Source organism: Glycine soja, chromosome 4 (assembly GCF_004193775.1).
Source record: "Glycine soja cultivar W05 chromosome 4, ASM419377v2, whole genome shotgun sequence".
Lineage (NCBI taxonomy): Eukaryota > Viridiplantae > Streptophyta > Magnoliopsida > Fabales > Fabaceae > Glycine > Glycine soja.
In genome coordinates, this window is record NC_041005.1 from 51,363,732 (window position 1) to 51,385,702 (window position 21,971).

At 31.8% G+C, this 21,971-nt stretch overlaps 3 protein-coding genes and 1 long non-coding RNA gene across 4 annotated transcripts; all 4 read right to left on the reverse strand.

Annotated features, from left to right (window-relative positions):
* Positions 1-506: 506 nt before the first annotated feature.
* LOC114410435 lies at positions 507-1,308 on the reverse strand. The gene is made up of 2 exons (XR_003666299.1): positions 1,156-1,308; positions 507-1,020 (listed from the first exon to the last, which is right to left on the reverse strand). It is a non-coding gene; the product is annotated as an uncharacterized LOC114410435 (long non-coding RNA).
* A 4,721-nt stretch (positions 1,309-6,029) lies between these two features.
* On the reverse strand, positions 6,030-7,030 carry LOC114410433 (WAT1-related protein At1g21890-like). The gene is made up of 2 exons (XM_028374374.1): positions 6,744-7,030; positions 6,030-6,394 (listed from the first exon to the last, which is right to left on the reverse strand). The coding sequence occupies exons 1-2, from the start codon at positions 6,926-6,928 to the stop codon at positions 6,328-6,330; spliced, it is 252 nt and encodes an 83-aa protein (XP_028230175.1). The 5' UTR covers positions 6,929-7,030; the 3' UTR covers positions 6,030-6,327.
* Positions 7,031-10,140: 3,110 nt separating this feature from the next.
* On the reverse strand, positions 10,141-10,966 carry LOC114410432 (WAT1-related protein At4g08290-like). Its single transcript, XM_028374373.1, has 3 exons — positions 10,706-10,966; positions 10,450-10,512; positions 10,141-10,327 (listed from the first exon to the last, which is right to left on the reverse strand). Exons 1-3 carry the CDS (start codon positions 10,888-10,890, stop codon positions 10,207-10,209), a joined length of 369 nt encoding a protein of 122 aa, XP_028230174.1. The 5' UTR covers positions 10,891-10,966; the 3' UTR covers positions 10,141-10,206.
* A 6,529-nt stretch (positions 10,967-17,495) lies between these two features.
* On the reverse strand, positions 17,496-21,546 carry LOC114410436 (WAT1-related protein At4g08290-like). Its single transcript, XM_028374375.1, has 7 exons — positions 21,247-21,546; positions 21,070-21,132; positions 20,828-20,944; positions 18,850-19,093; positions 18,541-18,702; positions 18,201-18,352; positions 17,496-18,079 (listed from the first exon to the last, which is right to left on the reverse strand). Exons 1-7 carry the CDS (start codon positions 21,429-21,431, stop codon positions 17,902-17,904), a joined length of 1,101 nt encoding a protein of 366 aa, XP_028230176.1. The 5' UTR covers positions 21,432-21,546; the 3' UTR covers positions 17,496-17,901.
* Between the last annotated feature and the right edge of the window lie 425 nt (positions 21,547-21,971).

The window sequence follows — 21,971 nt, forward strand, 5'->3', positions numbered from 1 at the left end:
TGGCCTTTAAGCAAGCTCATTTAATTTTCACAACACCAATTTATTCATCATGTTCATTGTGGGTTATTTTGTATCGTCTTGATTTGACTTGAGTTGCTGTTGGAAAGTGTTGATCCAGAAAGAATAACAAAGGGAAGAAAAAAATGGTGTAGAAAAGTCTAGGGCTCTATCATGTATATTTTGTAATAGGAGGATTATTTTTGTGTTGTAAATAGTCATAGGACTGCTAATATATGTAGCTATTTAGCTTTGAGCAAAGCGTGTTTTATTTGTTGTGGATTGTTGGGACATTTTTTATTTAGCATTCTACGCTCTTGTAATGTTGCTGGACATTTTCAATTAATGATATATAATAATAAAAAAAAGAAACAAGTGGGATAGAGGTGGATGCTTAATATATCTAACGGAAATATATGATTAGATTTGTATTAGAATCTCAAACCGTAAATGGAATACCTTTTTCTTTTTTCAAGTGGAATACTCAAAAAGTTGAATACGTAAGCAAATTAGCCAGAAGCACATCATTGTGTATATATGGAGAATCGAAAGAAAATCAGGTCACTCAACAATAATGATGCAAATCTAAGTGACCACTACTTATATGATAGATTCCATCGATCGTCATGCCACTTATCCCACCAATTGCATGGTTGAACATGTTCATGACATTGACATCAGAATTTTGGATCGGTGTGAATAATTGTACGGGAATGCTACACCATTGTCTAATTCAAGAAAGAGGCCAGCTTAGATTTGCTGAACATTGATATTGTGCTTTCAAAATCACTCTTTTCATCATGGTGGTGGACTATAATTAAGCCTTATTATTGATTTGAAAAATATAATTAACCCTTATTATCATTGGTATCATTCTTAGGAACTGTGACCGATAGCTGTCGTTGATCCTCAAGAAAGTTATCCTTTTCCGGAGACGGTGGCATTGATCTTCCGTGGCATTCTTTATATTTTCCCCACACAACTAGATAGAGCCCAAGAACCACAACTATCGCTCCAATAATACTGATATATCATTAAAATTCAGCACAAAGGGAAATGAGGTCAATATGTATTCTTAAAAGATAGAAAAAGAGGGACAATTAAGATGAGAAAAAGAGGGACAATTGTAGGATTTTTACTGAATTTAATTTGTAGTACCTTCCAAGGTAGAGTTGCTCAGATAGGACTATGCAGGCCAAGGTTGTAATAATGATCATACGCAGGGGATTAAAAGCAGTCACAATAACTGGGCCCATGGATTTTATGACCATGCCTTGTATGTAATACTGAACTCCAGATGTAACTATTCCCTGTAATAAATTAGGTTAAAGAAATAAAAAGACCATGTACGAATACAATAATATATATAAAAGCAAATGCTAATTAACCGGTGCGGATAGTTAAGGAACTAAAATGAGAAAATAGTCTAGTATCTGATCCAAAAGCACTGACCGCATAAGCAGGAGCAAAGAGTCGTGTATCCCAACCAAGGGCCCAGGCATGAGGGTGGTGGCGTTCAGCGATGGCTGCTACAATAGAGCTTTGAAGTGCACCAACAAAGCAAACCCTAGTGGCAAGGGACTTCTCTGTTGGGTATTTTCTCAATCTTATGGTCTACATATATAACACCAAACCATGCATCATTTCTCATAGGATATCAATAGATGCCTGATTTTATTTAATCTTTAAAATTAAAATAGTAGGAAGGTGAAACTATATATACTATATACATATGTTCCATTTACTGCAACTTGCATCCACTTACTTGTAATATGTAAAATGCAGAAAAGCCAGCACAACCAATGAGGAGGAAACATGTCCCCAGGATCCAGTGGTTACCAGTGGGGTTGTTCACATTCTCAGGTTAGCCACCGTGGATGGTTGAAGATCCCATAACACTAAGTAAGGGGCCTTTGTATAGTGCCATAAGCAAGGTGCCTGTGACACCCTCTACCCCTCACATATATATTAATAAAGGAATAAAAATTCAAATATTAATTAAAAATATTTTTAAAACATTTTTAAATACAAGCTTTTCAAATGGATAAAAGGCTCACATTCACTTTCTTCTACATCATATTCAAATTTGTCCAAATAAATAATAAAGTCATCTCGACTCAAAGAAAATCATATAAGTCTCATACAATTAATATAGAACCTATATCCTAATGTCACATCCTATCAGAGCGTGGTGTTCCCGTGTCCTCTAGCATGAGGTTCTTCATAGTCATCCACCTATTCATCTGCTCCCCCGAACACAAGTTCAAGATCATCACAGGATCCAAACACAACAACACACAGGGAGTGAGTTATCACATTCCTAACTAATAGAGAAACAAGACAATTAAATATACATATTATATAAATGAGATACCACTTGCTTAAACATAGCTCACGTAACTTCACCACTTCGTCATTCAAAATTCACTTTTCAATTATCAATCACATTACACAAGAATCCCACACTTCGATCAAGATATAATAACACATCAATTAGCAAGCATATGCAATAGTTATGCTAAGACTCAATTCTATATGCAATGTGGTACCATGTCAGTGAAAAACCACCCTGGGGCGCTTAGGAGTACATAACAAGACACACCACACAATGAGTTTGTCAGGTCACTCTCACTAAGTAAGATCATAGGGAGACCAGTCAGGGTCACGATGTTTTGCGAGAATGCTCCAACCATATGAGATCAGCATAGGCTTAAAGGAGCACTCAAACCCGGTGACCCCCAAGGCCTACACTCCGAAGAGTCCGTCAGGGCCTCTCCCTCCTGATTCAGGTCCAACCCCTAAAATAATTTTTTTTTACATGCAGACACTGCTCATGAATTATACAATACTCACGACCTTACACTCGTGTTTTAAACACGTTCAACACAATTGCGCTACGATTTAACACTGGTTCCTAAATAGAAAACCTACATTTTCTCTTTAACATTGCGCATCAACGTTTTTCTCAAGATAACGCTGGTCGGGTATTGTACAATTCATGGCTTACAACACAAGTAATTTCACATCAAGTGTTAACTACACACTTATCCACAACTAGAACTCATTCACAATTTCACATCTCATAGTGTCACAATCCACCATCACATGTTTACACGTATCTCACAAATTAACACATGTTCAACTTTACACTTATACTCAATCTCAATAACAATATTATAATCTCAAAGCAAAATGTTATTCTACAATTCATCACATACTCACAATTTGAATTATCATTTCATATCCTCAATATAACAATTTATATAAAAGACTATCACAACATGAGGACTAAAACCCCTCAAATAATATTACACAATTATATCCAAATCATAGGTCCAAATATACAAATATCAAGAGCACAATTTATCAAGCAATTTTCATCAGGACATCAATATTTTATTTATAATCATAAAGGAAAAATTGCAATTTAACAAACATCCCAAAATAAAATCCCAATTTAATCCTCTAAGGATCCCTACACATGTTCTCACTAATCCCCAACTGTGAATAACTCATCCCTTACCTCTAAGCGGGCTCACGTGTCTTCAGCCAGCGATAGCAACATCTCTAGCGGTTCCCGGAAATTCTTTCAATTATTCATCCGACTGCTCCGATAGAATTCCCAAACGTCAGAGAGACGGAGAAGAGATTGAAACCTCCACTTGTACTGTCTTCATACGATTCCTTTTTCTCCCTCCACGAATATTATCTAGCAAATCTCAACGGTGGAAGCGTGCGGAATTGAATTTCGAACAATATATCCAAATTTCACAATAATCCAACGGTTAACGAAACCGGGATCGTAGTTTTACCAAGACAGCTCTGGGTTTCTGCGGGAAAGAAAAAGGCTACAATGCGAAGGGTTTTTCTCTCAGTTCAGACATGATATCGAAATTACCAACGGTGAGAATGCTCGGAATTGTGTTGCGAACATGATACTCAAATTTCACGACGATCCAACGGTGAACGAGTTCGAGATCGTCGTTTTTCTGAGATGTTACAGTGCCTCCAAAAGTTACTATTGTTCCAATCACTTTGGCTTGACATGCTACCTCCTTCATCTTCATGTGCTCCTATCTATTCAGTATAATAAATTACATGTATGATTCTGTGTGTTTCTTAGTCTTCGACAAACAGAAACAAATTTTGTGATTCCGTCTATCACTACAATTTCATACATTTCATATTTATAAATATTAATTCATTTTTTTTTCTATCTCGTGCTCTAACTACATAGGTTAACAAGTAAAAAAAAATATATTTTATTTCATGTAATAAATTATTCCTATTTGTTATTGGTAATATAATTGTTATTTTTTAATAAAAAAATATTTTTGAATCTTTAAGCACTCCACGTATATATAAAATAGAGAATTATTGGTTTTTTTTTTTCATTATTGACTCTTTAATTTGAGAATAAATATTGACTATTAACTCTTGTCATGAATAATCAATATTAAAATATAAAATATTATATGCGTCTTTAAAAAAGTTGTAATCTTAGCTATCTATTATTTTAAATAGATAAATTTGTTCTATAAATAGGCAATGAGAGGGAGACCGTGAGTGACAATAATAGTAAAGCGAGTACTATGAATTTTATGAATAGTTGGGAATCTAATCATGCCCACGTTATTAGTTATTATCTATTCATGTTCTATAAATAAATGGGTAGAAAACAGCTTTATTATTTTATCTGAAATACCTATTAAATTATCTAAAAAAGAACCATTTCAAATTCCCTCTATATCTCTAACGATACCCCCATTCTATATAATGAAGAAGAATGACATTGTGTTAGTAGTTTATATGCATTTTGTTCTACTTTCATTTATTTCTTCATTTTTCATTTGTTTCAAGAAGCATGAATTATTTTATGAAAGAGAAAATGTTCTCACTTGATTTCAGAAGACGTTGCCAAATGTCATATTATTTAAAATGATTGAAAAAAGACAACAAAAATTAATTTCGACCGAAGAGTTTTTTTTAAGCACAAAGTTTACGGCCTGACATGAAAACAATCTTTCAATTTCTTGATGTTAAGTATGCTTGGTTATAAATTGACTACAATGTGAATGTAATAATTGTAAATTTTTATAAATTGAATAGTTATTTGATCGTCTTATTTTTGTTACAATATTTTTAATATTATGACTTTGTTATTTTTATTTTGTTATATAATATCTATTTTTTTTCATCTTTAAATTAATTTATACACAGATTCAATTTTTACCTTTTTATTAACTTTTTCTTCATTAACTTCTTTCAAATTTTTATAAATACAATATTATAACTGTATAATCCACACCTAATTTTTATATTTTAACTTATCCGTATAACTGTATAATACTAAAGTTAGCACCTGTGCGACTTGAACCTAAACTTTTCTATTGTTGAGTGTGGATAGATTTTTTCGAATCATGTAAAGAACATTAGGCGACAAAAAAAAAAGGTTAAAGATTATCTGTATTTTAATTTGTTCTTCCATGTTTTGTTTCTTCTCTTCTAAACATCCCGTATATAAGTGAAGAGTTTTGGTTAACAATTAACGAAACTCGAGTGGACCATCTTTTAGAGCCTTTCCTATTTATTGCATTAGATTTTTGTATCATTTGATCGACGCAACTTACTTTAGAATGACAGCTAACAGAAAAGTAACACAAGGTGCGGAGTTCATGACAGCAGATAAGAACGATGCCGACGTGAATTTCATGCCCAAGAGAGCGATGTTGGGATTTAATTTTAAATATAAAGATTCAATTAATTAGCCTAATTTTGATTCTAACAAATAATCATTAATCTTAACTATATGCTTTCTATTTATGCAGAGAGAAAAATACTGTACAGAAATAAATAGAACCCTTTCTTGTTTGGACTGATGATGATGATTGATCAGAAAATTGGATTTTGTGATCTTCTAATTGTAGAGAACCCTTGTCTTTCTTTATGTGAATGTCTCTCTTCTCTTCTGATGGATAAGGAGAAAACGGTAGGCATTGAGATATTGCTCTCTCTACAAATGAGACTATACCTTTAAACCGGTAACTGCCATACATTATCCCACATTTCATAATTATAATTTGGTCCCTCATCAAATTATATACAATTATCCTTTCATGACATATATGTCCTCAACCATATACAATTATCCTTTCATGACATATATGTCCTCAACCATATTACTATATTAATGAGATCACTTATTCTGTATGTAAGACCATTAATTTAATATAACTATATCTACCAAAAGGAATTGCACTAAATACGTAATAACAAACTTGAATTTGAATTTCATATTAATTTTGACTTATAATAAGGATAAGACAATCATTACTCGAAGAAAGCTAGCGCCATAATCTCAGAAAATATCCGGACTGTCATCTTGGACCTAACTTTCCTGCAAAAACGATATTTCTTTTAGTAGAGCTGAATATTCTTCATGATATATATATCTCAAAGGGTATGTTTGAGGCGAAATATAATGATTAATCCGTGAAGTATTTGAGATTTATTTGAGGGGTTAACATCTTTTTTGATAAATATTAATTTTTTGGTACGCACCCACTAGAGATCAAACATATAACCAAATATTTGGGATAAAATTATCTATCGTCTATGTTATCTCATGGTTCTTCATGGTATCTTTAATCTACTATATATAGAAGATATGTTATATTAAATCATGTATGCGCATGGTTGTTTTTCATTAATTACAGGAATGAATACGAGAAGTAAGATGAAGATACCTTTCAAGAACAAATGCGAATGGAGCGAGAGTCATAGAAGCGATGGCATTACGGTAGACGATGAACACGTAATGGCTCATACCCTTCTTTATAGCATCCATGGCAAGTATGAACATCCCAGCTGAGCCAAATTGAACTGCTAATAACATCAGATACGGCTTTGCATTTGTGAACCACCTACCCATCTTATTCTTATTAATCTCTCTCTCGTGAACGCAATATATGTGTGTGAGAAGTGAAATATCTTATGCTTGCTTTTGTTTATCTGCAATATTCAGTGCGAAAGCAAGCATGGCCATCTTAATATTTATACCCAACCGGTGAATATATTTAATAAAGGACAAATAATCCAAAAAGTTGCTTAATATTCTCTACATTATACGATCCCAGCAGCAGTAAGATTAAAAAGAGAAAGTAAACGGTGTGGTGACTATTCATCCAAGAGGGATTGTTAGTGTGCGTATAATCTCCGCAATAAGGTTCGGCTTGGTAGAATCCCACAAATGATCAAAATAATATCTCATTTTCTTTATAAGCATATTGTTATTTAAGAAACAGAGCATACAGAATACCCCAACTCATACAAAATATTCACGAGACTCTCAATTAGAGATATGAAGATAAAGAAACTACAAGTTGCATGCACAAATTAGAAAAAATAATAAAGAACATTACTCTTAGGGGCCTCGAAAATGTTCGAGATCTACTCATGTTAATTTAGGCGGTTCTTGATATTTTTTGATGATGCAGAGCTTTTTGGCTTTCTCATTAACAGGGGTCAGCTAGTCCTCTCATATTTTCTACTGGAGTCTTGAATTTGACATACCATATTTTCAACTTAATCGTAATTTTTACTAATGAACTTTTTAGCTTATCCGTAAAAAAAATCAAATCTATATTACTACTGAGATTAAAAGAAATAGTATTCAAGTACAATACATTATATTATGCAAGAGAGGTCATTGTACGCGTAGAAAAGTAGGAACATTTTGTGTAATTTGACAAAATTTGAGGAAATGTAATTTGCTCATATTATTATGCATAATTTAAGTAAAGCATATCACAGCGCAGGTTATTGTTATGCATTGTGATTTGTATTAACCATGGCTCATATCATAACATGTCATATATTATCATCGCGACCCTTAGGACTTCTATGGGATGACGTGCACCAAATGTTGTTGAGGTTTCTTATATAAAAAATTATTGTTATTTTGAAAAAACTCACAAAATCAGAACCCAAGGTACCACAACAATGATATGGTAATAAGCTTATAGAATAAACAATTCCAGAAAAAGGTATACCACACATATCCTCTCTTCCCTCTTTACTTCCACTTGTCCTTAAGGACTTAAAACCAATAACTTATTCACAAGTTTTATTAATTTTTTGAGGGAAATTTATCTTAACTAAAGCAGTTTCAATTTTTAATTTATTTTTTAATTTTCATGAAATCCTCACTTTATACTCAAATTTACATAATTTTTATTAAATTTTTAGAATTTATTATTTACAATATTCTCATATTTAATATTAATAATTATTTCAGTGTATCATTTTTTTATTAGATGGTTTATTTGTTTTAAATGTTACACATTAACCATTTCTATCTTGGGTTAATAATAATGAGGGTTTAAGGCTCAAATCTGCAAATGGACCTCACTCTTCAATCTCATCATTCTTTTGAAAATTTATATATTTTTACCAAGTTAATGTGATCCAAATTACAAAGCTAAAAAATTCTCATAATATATATTTTTATATTTAATCATCATGATTATTTTATTTAATATTATTATTATTATGCTGTTGCAATTAGTTAAATGTAATAAGTTTGGGCTCTTAAGTATTCGGTATAGCCAGGCCCAGTACACTTAGAAGGGAATTTTACATTTTTTTGCGCAACCCACAGCTTCCCCATCGCACGTCTGGATTTCATTTCCGGTAAACCATTAGCCTTGTCGATTAAATTTAGCTTACCGATATGTCTTTTTTATTTTTCTCAATTAGTATCTTTGTCTTATACATCCACTATGTATAAGCATTATTAACAAGGCTTTATAATCTGTATATGTAAAACATATTTTTGACTAAGATACTTTATTTAGATCTTTACAGCTATCTATGCATAAAATATTTTTATATTGGGATGCTCCATGTATATATTTTTCCTCTGAAGACCATTAGAAACAGAAGTAGGATAAATATAAATTAAATAGCTATAGTGATTGTCTACATTTAAATTTAAGTGATCTGATCTGACTGTAGCCAACTGCAAAAAGAGAGCTCATTTTAGTTTTAAACGTACTCCTAACTCTACAACATTGAAAAAGGAGCTCAAACTTTGTAGAGTAATCATGTACTTATCTATTGTCTTGGAGATCATCCAAATATAGCAGTGGGGAGCATAACAAAGCAAAAAGAAGCACAGAAATTGACTAAACAAGATTTTAATTCTTGCTTTGTTGACGAAAATAGCAAGGGAATTGAAATGGTGGACCAAGAAAGAAAATTAAAGATAAAAAGAAAATTGTACTAGGCTATGATTTTGGTCCCGGAAAAATTTAGTCATTTTTTAATTTGGTTCTTTAAAATTTTTTCTTTTGAATTTACCCCATGTAAAATTTAATTTTTTTTTATTTTAATTTTTGTGACTTTCAAGTTATTAACACAACGTTCTAACCAATTGAACTAATGAGTCAATTACATTATAAAATAAATAATGTTATTATATATAACACTAAAATTTCTAATATATATTTAATGCGCATGTAAATTTAAAGAATAAATTTTGTGACAATTAATTTATTTTAAAAAAATTTCTTTTGAATTTATTCCATGTAAAATTTAATTTTTGTGACTTTCAAATTATTAGCACAACGTTCTAATCAATTGAATTAATGAGTTAATTACATTATAAAATAAATAATGTTATTATATATAACACTAAAATTTCTAATATATATTTAATATGCATGTAAATTTAAATAATAAATTTTGTGACAATTGATTTTGATATAACTCATATGAATTATTTAATTCGTATATTTTTTATAAATAAAAAATATTTACTATTACAAAATTTAATATATATTACAAAATCTAATATATATTTAATTACATTATATTAACTCTTCTTAATTATTTCGAAAAATATTATCCTATGTATTCTTGTAAGAGAAGTTGCTCTAAACATTAGAAAAATAAGAGTTGTGTGCAATCTCAATTCTCAAGAGAACATAAGAATGTTAGCATAATTTGCTTTTTTTTTTTTGTCTTTTTTTTCTATTGTATCATATCAACTATTATATTTACTCTTTTGTATCTTTAGTCTCTCTTTCTTTCTCTAATTAAATATTGAACAAAGTTTGATGTACATCAAACTTATACCTTTGATATTGATGTTTTGTTCGAAAATTAGTACAATTCAATTTTGGTTTTTCTTGTCATTTGATTGACTACTTACTTTAGAATGACAGCCAACAAAAAAGTAACAGAGGGTGCTGAGTTCATCACAGCAGATAGGAAAGATGCCGACGTGAATTTCATGCCTAGGAGGGCAAAGCACTGATCCAGTATTATTCTGTATTCAACACCATATAATTAATTTAACTAACCATGTGTATCTAAGGAGTTACACAAAATACATAATAACAAAATGGAAGTTGAATTTTCATATATATGTAAGCGTAAGAAAATCATTACTCGAAGAAAGCCAGCGCCATAATCTCTGCAAATATCCGGACTGTCATCTTGGGCCTAACTTTCCTGCACAAACAACATTTCTTTTAGTTGAGCTGAATATTCTTGATCTTAACTTCATTTGTACTTCAGAACAGAAAATGTTACACCCAAAATAACGATGAAACCGAATTAAAAACTACCATATAATAAATCATGTATACGCATGCATGCATGATGTTCAATTGTTCATTAATTAGGGGAGGTAAGGGGAAGAGACCTTTCAAGAACAAATGCAAAGGGAGCGAGAGTTACAGAGGCGATGACATTACGGTAGACGGTGAACACGTAATGGCTCATACCCTTCTTGATGGCATCCATGGCAAATACGAACATTCCTGCAGAGCCAAATTGAACCGCCAATAACAGCAGATAAAGTTTTGCATTTCTGAACCATGTACGCATCTTATTCTTATTATTCCTCCTCTCTCTCGTGAACACTACTACGTGTGTGAGAAGTGATTGAAATTGCTTATGCTTTCTTTTGTTTATCTGCAATGTACTGCAAAACCAATGCTGGTCATCTTAATATTTATACTCAACCGGTGATTATGTTTTTTTAATAAATTTTTATATATATAACCGAAAGAATTGCTTAATAATAACATTCTCTACTTTATATTAGATTAAAAAGGGAAATAAACAACAGTGAACTGAGTACATCTAATTGAGGGTGATCAATGTGCGTATAATATCCGGAATAAGGTTCGGCTCTATCCCACTGTTTAAAATGACATCTCTATGTTTTTAATCTGGTTCTTTTAAAAATTTAATTTAGGAGAAATATTTCTTTTATAATAATTTTTTTTAATATATGAATATATTATAATTAAATTTTTTAATAAATCAATATTTGTTAATATATAAATTATATTTTTTTAAGATAAACAATTTAGTGATATTATGTTAATTTTAGCCATTGATAATTTATTTTTAAAATATTGAAATTTAATTTAAAATAAATTAAAAAGAGATAAAAGGTTTAAAAAAACAAAAAACGCTTTTGTCGAAGCAAAATTCCTAAAAACACTTTCGTTAAATATTGAATAATAGCTCCTAAAAATACTCTGGTTAATCAATTAGATAATAATTTTAAGAGAAAATAATTATATTTTTAATTTTCGTATTACAATCTTAAAATACTTCAAAATATAAAGATAATAATCCAAAAGTATTACAAGATAGATGCGTAACAAATCATACGAGGGAACATGGTGTGTTAAAAAGGGAACAAAGCATATATCCCATAAAAAACAATGACATTAATCTCTTTCTCTTTATATATATATATATATATATATATATATATATATAGTATTTAGTAAATTAAAGTAACTAAACTATTGTTCAGTTTAACACTTAAATTATAGACCTAATCACACTACATCAATTCTTTATATATACCTATAATTATTTTATTTCATTTAGTTTATTATAAATAATTAGATAGGCATCAATACTGCAAGTAAACTATGATCTTCTGTCTTCATAGAACTTGCATGTTTAGATATGTATAAAAAGTACTTTCCAAAGCAATTTTGTTTTTCTTAAAATTCCAGAAAATATTTTTCAAAATACTATTTTGTGATTCAGAAAGTAATTTTTAAAATGTTAAGAAAAACATAAAAAAAATTCAAGTAGAACACGAGGAGTATTAAAAATCTCATACAAGTGATATATTGTAAAATAGTGAATAATTAAAGTGAAGAAAACATATAATTGATATTGGTTCTTTAATTTAGACAACTTTAAAGGTGTTCTACGGTAGCAACTCGAAGTTTGGAATCTAATTTCCAAAAAGGGAAAAAATGGGAAAGGGGTTGCATTAATAAACAAGGGGAGATATATGTAGTAATTGTGAGAAAAAAAACATATCATATAGCTCAATTGTAAAGCATAGAGGCCTATTAGTTCAAAAGATCGACTCCCCTTTTTAGTTAAGGACACCCTCTTCACTTTTTTCTAAATCAAATTACTTAAATAACCTTTCCCTTTTAAACCTTCTTCTCTCCCTCATGTACTTCCATTTTCAAAGCAACAACACACTCCTTTTCTCATAGCAACAACACATTTCCTTCTCTTTCATCACACTCCCTTCATCCCATTCAATCTTTGGTGATATTTGGTCTCACTTTATTCCTCCCTTCTTAGTCTTTTGCACTATCAATAAAAAACTAAAGGGAGATCAAAGATCGAATGGGATGATGGGAGTGTGATAAAAGAAAAGGAAATGTGTTGTTGCTACCATAAAAGAAGTGTGTTGGGTTGAAAATGGAAGTACATGAGGGAGAGAAGAAGGTTTGAAAGGGAAACATTATTTAAGTAATTTGATTTTAAAAAAAAAGTGAAGAAGGTGTACTTTTGAACTAATAGGCCTTTATGCTTTACAATTGGGCCATATGATTTGTTTATTTATCACAATTACTACATATATCTCTTCTTGTTTATTAATGCACCCCTTCCCCATTTTTTCCTCAAAACTACCTCTTTTCTAGAAATTAGATTCTGGATGTACTTATGGAATGTAATCTCCAAAAGTGAGTTTCACACCAAGAAGCCACTCATTGCCCTAGTGGCTGCGATGCTAGACATCGATAAGGAAGCTATCATGGGCTCGCGGTGGAAACAACAATTGTGGAGTCATTGTTGTTTACCATGGCACAAATCTCGTTGCAACAATTCCTTACAAAGTGAGGAACGTGTTGGGGACTCATTTTCTACCTATGAAGCCTAGATACGTGATATGAAACAACACAAATACGACAATATGACCAAATTTTTAAAATTAACGATACAATACATCTTCAATATGTTAATAAAAAATTATATATGTATGGAAATATGCAAACCTCTCCCTAGTAGGTGTAGAAATTTTTTCAAGCAACACAACTACACAATAATAACAACATAGCACAACATCAATTTTTTTATATCAAATTTCAAAAAACATAACAGATAAATTGCGTAGAAATCAAACGCACAAAGCAAAAAACACATAGAGAAGAGATACATTGCCAGAAAATGCACACATAGTGGTGACCTTGTTGGGAAAGGGCGAGAGAAGTGAGATTGCCTCAGACTATGCTGGAAAAGTGAGAGAGAAGACAACAGAGAGACCGTGCCAAAAAAGGAGAGAGAAGACTAAAGAAAAACCTCGGACCGTGCCAAAAAAAAAGGAGAGAGAAGATTGAGAACCGTCGTGTGTTTGTCGTCCTCCGACATGAACAAGAGAGTCTGCATTTTGCCCTTCTGAGTTGAAGAAGGAAGTTGCGTGTTGAAAGAGAGAAACGTGACTAAAGAGGGAGTATCCCAATATGGCTTGAGCTGTGTCCCCCCCCCCCAACTTAAGCAGTGTCCTAGTCGTATCCATTATTTTTAGAAAAATAAAAGTTTCTGATACTTTCCAGATACGTATCGGTGTATGACATCGATATGTTGGTCATTTTGGAGTATCAGGGCTTCACAGTTTTCTGCAATCGAAGCAATTGGGCTGGGCACTTGAATGTTTATGGTTGTTGACTCCTTGACAAGCATATCAAGTTGCACAAGTAGTATAAAATAATAAGATTAATTATCGTATTCCATACAGACTATACTTGTACTCTGAGTTATATATATATATATAATGATTAAGCAATTAATGAATGGAAGAGAGTTTTGTGCATAAAAATCAATATTAATAGAAATAAATTGAGAACTAACAACAAAGCATTAACATAAAAGGTGAGAAGACATACGCTCAAAGTATGTGATTGGTGATGAGTGCGGAATGTATTGGGGGCTCTACTACTAGAACTTCTCTTGATGTAATCTTACTAAATTTTTCTCTTTTAACATTAATATCATTATTACCCGCATCTACTAGTCTATTCTAATCAAGATCCCTCAAGTGAAATAACCTATATCACTTAATATCTCTCCCAATCCCTTAGCGATTGATTACTAAATGATTTACATTAAGAGAAGAGATGCATGAACAGGCTAAAAAAGACCATCCCTAGATATGACTCACTCTAGATATTCTTTCCAAGTTCTTAGCATACAAACATTTCTCAATATTTATATCCTAAAACAGTATATAAAGATGAATGATCAAACAATAAATATGTGAATAAGCACAGGGATGAACAATAATAACATTATATTATAAGATAGTTTAGAATTATTATATCATAAAGAGTTTTGGATTATAGAGCACCCAACACGGTGGAGTTTTAACCTCTCATTGTCATGAGGGGCTTACAGATAGGTGGAGTAAATTATAGGGGATTTAATGGAAGAAAAATAGAGTGAAACAGATCGACCAAAGCTCTGGAAACGAATTTTTCTTGCATTGGTTGGTAATGGCTTCCTACGCTTCTTCTTCTCCTTTTACTATCCTTGCGTTGTGGTTCAGTGTTCTCCATGAATGAATGTTGCTTTTATATATAAAAAACATTTTTTGAAAATATTTGTCCACCTGATGATCAATCAGAATCATCACTATGCGCTAAGCCTGCGCGTACGCGTTGAGCACAAATGCAAAGTTCAGTTGACATAAGTGATCGTGACTAAGCCATTAGATGCTTGTTAAGCCGCCAGATGCACTAAGCAGACTTCTTAGACTGAGCGGTCCTATTGTGCTAAGCAAGAATGTTGTGTTTAGTGCGACACTTCAGTTCTTCAATCCTCTTTCATATCTCTGCTACATCTCTATACAAAATACAACCAAAATAACTATAAAATCATTAACTTTAGCATCTTCTAGATAAAAACTCAGAAGAAGTTAGGTTGGTGTTGTTTTAACACAAAAAAAACAATAAAAAAGAAGAAAATTAAATAATTGCTATGTGATTTTAGTATACAAATGACATGCATAGCACTTATCAATGGTCTTCTATTTGCTGCTCTAAAGAGTGAATCTGGTGGTGTGTGGCGCCCAAGAGTAATTCTATAACAGCACTTGTTCACAATCTTGAACGACCCTGGTTGTGCCTCTGCAAGTTCAGCCACAACATTAAAATGAACATGAAGTTACACTATAAAGCTCAAATAATCAGCTAGCCTTTAAAACATTTGAGCCATATAATAAATAAATAATTAAATCTATAAAATGTTGGCATCAGATAAATCTGTAAGAGAATGTGTGAAAGCAGCAAAAGAAGATCATATCTCAAAACGCATATGATAGAATGGTTCAAATTCACAAGTAAACAACTCATTCATGACATCAATTTGAAGATTTTATTTTATTAATAACAATATATAGCTGTCATCATCAGCAGACTTAACCATAGTGTGAGGGAAAAGAGTGCATGCCAAACCCAAGGTACTTTAGCTAAAGTATTGGGGTGGATTGCTACATGAAATAAGAACACCAGGATGCTGCACAATCTTCAAATCAAGAACATAGATAGATGTGAGCACTTGGCAGTAGTTTTTTTGTCCTTTATTAAGCAACTGGGGAAAAAAGATTCGCATAAGTTGTAAGTTGTACGTACTTGTAACTGGTTTTTGTGTGTACGTATCATCTATGGGTAGTCTCTTTAAATCTTTTGCTTGACAGTGTACAGGTTCAATAGAGTAAAACTATTCCCCTGGTTCTCGATGCAAGTTGTTTGTGTGTGTGCTATAGTATCTTCGATTCGTGTATCTATGTAAAGCTTTTTCATCAGTTAAAAATTCTGTCAAAAAAATAGAAATAGCCTAATGCACCAAATAAACAGTTATTTAATGAGAGATTTAACACTTCTAACTAGAGATGTAAGCGCCTCAACCTATTCATAACAAAAGTAGGTGGCATTGGAAAAACTTGAAGAGCTTAAAAAAAAATTGCAACATATTCGTGTGGCAAATGATTTTTTACCCAATGTACCAGCCTATCGTATTGTCGTCGTCAGGTTTGTGCACAGAATCCACCAGAAACTGTTAAAGTACACAACCTTTTAGATACCAAGTGATAAGAACCTAAAGGTAATCTATCAACTTGATGATAATAATCATAATTGAACTAGGAGATTATGCAGATTTTGCACAAACATATATTATACTCACCGATAGAACTGGATCAGACATAGAATAACAAAAATCACTACACAATATATCCCTGATGCATATAATCAAGCTGCTAATTTCTGTATGTCCTTCCCTTTATTATGCATGTCAACTGTCAAGACAATTTAACACGCACCTGGCACCCCAGCGTCCAAGCCATCTTCGACCATTTCCCCAAACCATTGCACCCTGCCTAGACAGGGATTTCCTGCATCCAACAAGAGCAACATCTCTGTAGAAATGTTCTAACCCAAACATCAAACTGCAACTGGCTTCGAGTTACGGAGGTGAGGAGGGAAAAGGGAGGTGTAATTAATAATTGCCTAAACATAAGCGGTGGTTTGACTTTGAACAATGAGATTTCTTAGGTAAGATTCAAAGAATGTTTTTTTTCATGAAGATCGAGGTCAATCTTAGTTTACAAGTCATAAATATTTTTTTATTCATAAAAGTTAAAGACAGATTGATATGATAAAATTTATAACATTTACTTATATCCTAATCAATTAATTAAGTTAGATCCCATTAATTATAACTTAGAATTATGAGTTAAAAATCTTTCTCTTAACTTTCCAATAACAAAAAACACATATATGCTACAAATTATAGAAAAAATGCATGTGGACAAGCTAACACCGCACATAGAAAAATGGAGCCGCCATTAATTAATTTATTTTTCAAAAGTTCGCTATTATATTTCTTTTTTTCATATATATTTTAATTTTATTTACACAGATAAAATTGAGAAACTTTGGTGTGATTAGTTCATTTATATTGGTGGTGTGGTGTGACAGTGGCCTCCGCGAACCTCGCTGGTACTCGGATCTCTGGTTGTGTTCGAAATCTTGATATAAGAAGTATGCTTTCCTATCGGCTTTGGGTTTTTCAGTCGTGTTTATATACCAAAATAAACAAGTGAGATGCAGGTAGAAGCTTGATATACGTGCTAAAAATATATGATTAGACTTGTATAGTTATATTAAAATCTCCAACCTTAGCTTAAATGGAATACATTTTTTTTTATGGCCCTGAATTGGAATACTTAGAAGTGGAATATGAAAGCAAATTAGCCCTGAACTGAGTGAATTACTATATGATGACTCGGAAGCACATTTGTTCATTCAAATCCAGAACAATGATGCAGCTCAAAGTGACCACTAATTAATTATATATATGATGAATTTCATCAATCGTCATGCCACTTATCCCACCAATTTCATGGTATTAGTAATGTGCATGACATTGACCTTAGATCATTTGTATGGAATGCTACAACAATGTCTAATTAAACAAAGCCGAGGCCTTTACTTAAATTTTGCTGACTTTCTCTTCTTGATATATTGTGCCTTCCACATCACTTTTTTCATCATGGCGATGGACTAATTAAGCCTTATTATTATTGTTAATGCTATCATTCCTTGGAGCTGTGACCGGTAGCTGTCGTTGGTCTTCTGGAAAGTTATTTTCTGCAGGGGACGGTGTCATCAGACCTCTACGTTCTTTAGCTTTTCCCCACACAACTAGATAAAGCCCAAGAACCACAACTATTGCTCCAATAATACTGATATCATTCAAATGCAGCACAAAAATAGGGGAAATGAGGTCAGTCATGAGAAAAAAAAATGTGGACAATTCAAGATGAGAATTGAAGTGTATTTTGCTACTTAATTAATTTGTAGTACCTTCCAAGGAAGAGTTGTTCAGATAAGATGATGCAGGCCAAGGCCGTAACAATGATCATACGCAGGGGATTAAAAGCAGTCACAATAACTGGGCCCATAATTTTTGAGACCATGCCTTGTATGTAATACTGAACTCCAGACGTAACTATTCCCTGTAATAAAAAATAAGATAATTAAGGATAAATTAAAAAAAATAATAATAATAATAATAAGGACCATAGGGTGCAATACAATATTAGAGCTAGGGTGGGGTCGTTATGTTTTTCATTTTTCAGCTCAAATAGTTGGGTTAGGTACTTATTACTGTACAATCTTATATATCCAATCCAAAAGCACTTACCGCGTAAGCAGGAGCAAAGAGACGTGTATCCCAACCAAGGGACCAAGCATGAGGGTGGTGGCGTTCTGCGAAGATTGCAACAATAGAGCTTTGAAGTGCTCCTACAAAGCAAACCCAAGTGGCCAGAGACATCTCTGCTGGGTATTTTCTCAATGTTATGGCCTACATATCACCAAACAACGAATCATTCATTTTCCATAGGATATCAATAGATATGTGAATATGTGATTTTATTTAATTTTTATGTGTATGTAACAATATGATCCATATATATTGGCTATATATTCCTGCAGCAACTTACATATATACCTGTAATATGTAAAATGCAGAAAAGCCAGCACAACCAATGAGGAGGAACAATGTCCCTATGACCCAATGGTTACCAGTTTCTGTGGCCACATTCTCAGGTTGGCTAGGATGGCTAGTTGAAGATCGCATAAAACTAAGAACGGGTCCTTTGTACAGTGCCATAAGCAAGGTGCCTCCAAATGTTATTACTGTGCCAATCACTTTGGCTTGACATGCCACCTCCTTAATCTTCATGTGCTCCATTCTGTTCAATATCATAAATTAAATATTGTATACATTAAATGTATATATTTATGATTTATAATTCTCTGTGTCCAACCCATAAAACAAAAAACAAGATTTGTGTTTTTGTCTTCTTACGAGTGTGTACGTACGTGTGCGCACTAGTGATTTTGTTTTGAAATGGTAGATTAAATCAACAGGAAAAGGTACATTAATCCTACATCGTGGCTGAAACTTTCCGTGCTCTCATGGTCACTATAATTTCCTACCTTTCGTATATTTCTTATATACTAATTTATATATTTTATCCTTGGCATCAAGTATATAATTAAGTTATTGTGTCAAAAACATAAAAAAAATTAATTATTAATGATTTTTGTTAATAATGTAGTGAATTCTATTTTTAACATTTTTAATTATAAAAATAATTTAATTATCCTTTCAATTCTATTTTTTGAAATCTATGCACCTGGTATATAAATAGAAAAATCAATATTAGTTAAACCGTAGTGTGAAACGATTATTTGGTTTGAAGTTTAAACTAAACTACGTTAGGGTCTCGTGTATTAAATATTTCAAATTGAATTTTTTTCGTATTATTTTCATTCTGCACTCTTTTCACATACATATTCACAATATAGAGATATTATATTTTATGAAAGGGTGAGATGGATAATGTTAAAACATTAAATTTTATTATAAATATTTAGCATTAAAATATACAATTTATATAATTTGTTAAGTAGTCATGTGTTTTTTTTTTTTAAACGTACAGTCTTTATATATGTGTATATATCAGTATATGCACACACAAAAGAACAGTCTTTGTCCAGTGAAGCTTTGATACAAAAAGTTAATATTAATATATAAGATTATCACTTCGTTCATTAGTTTTAAATATAAAAATTCTCGTCTCACACTTGATTTTATAACAGTATTTTGTGAGCTTTGGACATGGAAGTGGTAACTTGAAGCATTAGACGAGGACAACATGCATACTTGGTTTATTTCTTTGTAACAGAGTTCATATGAGAGGGAGTTCAGGAGACTGGACTTTACGATTGGTTTCGTTTCATATTTTTTCCTTTTTCTTTTTAAAAAATGCTACATAAAAAACAATGAAAAAGGAGATCACTCCATTACAAGGTTACGTCATATCAAGCTTCAAAGATAATTTAAAGTGGTACTTATAAATCCGAAGGGTATGTATGAAATATTATACTATGAAAAAAAATGAATACTCATATTATTTCTAATAAATATATTTTTTTGATTTTTTAAATAAAATAAATAATACGATAAATTAAAATAAATTCAATATCGTAAAATTTTGCTTACTTTTATAAATCTTTTGTAATTGTCTTAATCTAAAAGTAATAAATTTTGACCTTTTCTATTCTTTTCCTTAAAAACTATATTTCCAAACATACAACAAGGAAATTAGCACTGGTGGGACTTTACCTAAACCTTTCTAAAGAAGCGTTTTGATCCATTACTAACATATCCCCTGATGGACCATTATTTAGAGTCTTTTTAATTTTTATATTAGATAAGCATGTAGGTAATTAAATACTATGAGTTAAAAACTTTTACGTTATGAGAAATTGTAAAAAAAAATATGACTGATGTGCTCATATCAATTATGGTCGTAATGCTGATTGTGATGAATCAAAACACGTAGTCGCATCAACCATTACTATGATTGTGGAATTAGTGATACAAAAATATAACTCTTATTTGATTTATTATTACTTACCTTAGAATGACAGCCATCACAAAAGTAACAGAGGGAGCGGAGTTCATAACAGCAGATAGGAAAGATGCCGACGTGAATTTCATGCCCAAGAGGGCGAAGCACTGGTCCAGTATTATTCTGCAAGTAGTAACACCATATAAACAATTTATTTAACTATGTGCACTAAATACATAATAATTAATTAAAAATATCAGGAATTATAATATAATTTCATATATATGTAAGTGTAGGATAATGATTACTCGAAGAAAGCCAGTGCCATAATCTCTGAAAATACCCGGAAAGTCATCTTGGGCCTAACTTTCCTGCAAATTAAAACAATATTTATTTTATTTTAATAGAGCTGAGTACTTTGATGTATATGCATGCATGCAAGGATCATGTTTATTACGAATGAATGAGAGGTGAAGGGAAGAGACCTTTCAAGAACAAATGCGAAGGGAGCAAGAGATACAGAGGCGATGGCATTACGATAGACGATGAACACGTAATGGCTCATACCCTTCTTTATAGCATCCATCGCAAATATGAACATGCCAGCAGACCCAAATTGAACTGCCACTAACAGCAGATACGGCCTTGCATTTGTGAACCACGTACCCATCTTAATTACTCTCTAGATCTTTCTCGGGAACTTAATATGTGTGTCAGAACAGAGAAGTGAATTTGCTTGTGTGCTTGATTTTGTGTTTATCTGCAAACTCACTGCGACACCAAATGCTGGCTATCTTAATATTTATACCCGACCCGTGAATATATTTAATAATATTTATAATCAAAAAAGCTGCTTTATAATGCTTGCTACTTTACACGCGCGTTCCCGGCAGCTCTAAGATTAGAAGGTGAGAAATAAATTCAAGAAGCGTGATTAATGTGTGTGTGTGTGTATATATATATATATATATATATATATATATTACGTGAATTTCTACTATCTAATATTTTGATCAGTAATGATACTTATCTAATATGATTTTCTTATTTAAATTAATCATCTTAATTTTAAATGGTGAATTAATGATCACGTTTTTATATATGTACAGTTTTGTGTATCCATTTTTTAGTGACAAAAATAATGGTTTGCTTTATATCTTTACACTGCATACTTTTCATGTGAAAGCGAATTTGCTTTGTGTGCTGAACG

Coding starts and splice junctions, on each gene's coding strand:
- LOC114410433 (XM_028374374.1), bottom strand. CDS start 6,928: ATGGGTAGGTGGTTCACAAATGCAAAGCCGTATCTGATGTTATTAGCA. Junction 6,395..6,743: donor TTCGCATTTGTTCTTGAAAG/GTATCTTCATCT, acceptor TCGTTTTTGCAG/GAAAGTTAGGTCCAAGATGA.
- LOC114410432 (XM_028374373.1), bottom strand. CDS start 10,890: ATGCGTACATGGTTCAGAAATGCAAAACTTTATCTGCTGTTATTGGCG. Junction 10,513..10,705: donor TTTGCATTTGTTCTTGAAAG/GTCTCTTCCCCT, acceptor TTGTTTGTGCAG/GAAAGTTAGGCCCAAGATGA. Junction 10,328..10,449: donor ATGGCGCTGGCTTTCTTCGA/GTAATGATTTTC, acceptor TGTTGAATACAG/AATAATACTGGATCAGTGCT.
- LOC114410436 (XM_028374375.1), bottom strand. CDS start 21,431: ATGGGTACGTGGTTCACAAATGCAAGGCCGTATCTGCTGTTAGTGGCA. Junction 21,133..21,246: donor TTCGCATTTGTTCTTGAAAG/GTCTCTTCCCTT, acceptor TTTAATTTGCAG/GAAAGTTAGGCCCAAGATGA. Junction 19,094..20,827: donor GTGATGGCTGTCATTCTAAG/GTAAGTAATAAT, acceptor GATATTGAACAG/AATGGAGCACATGAAGATTA.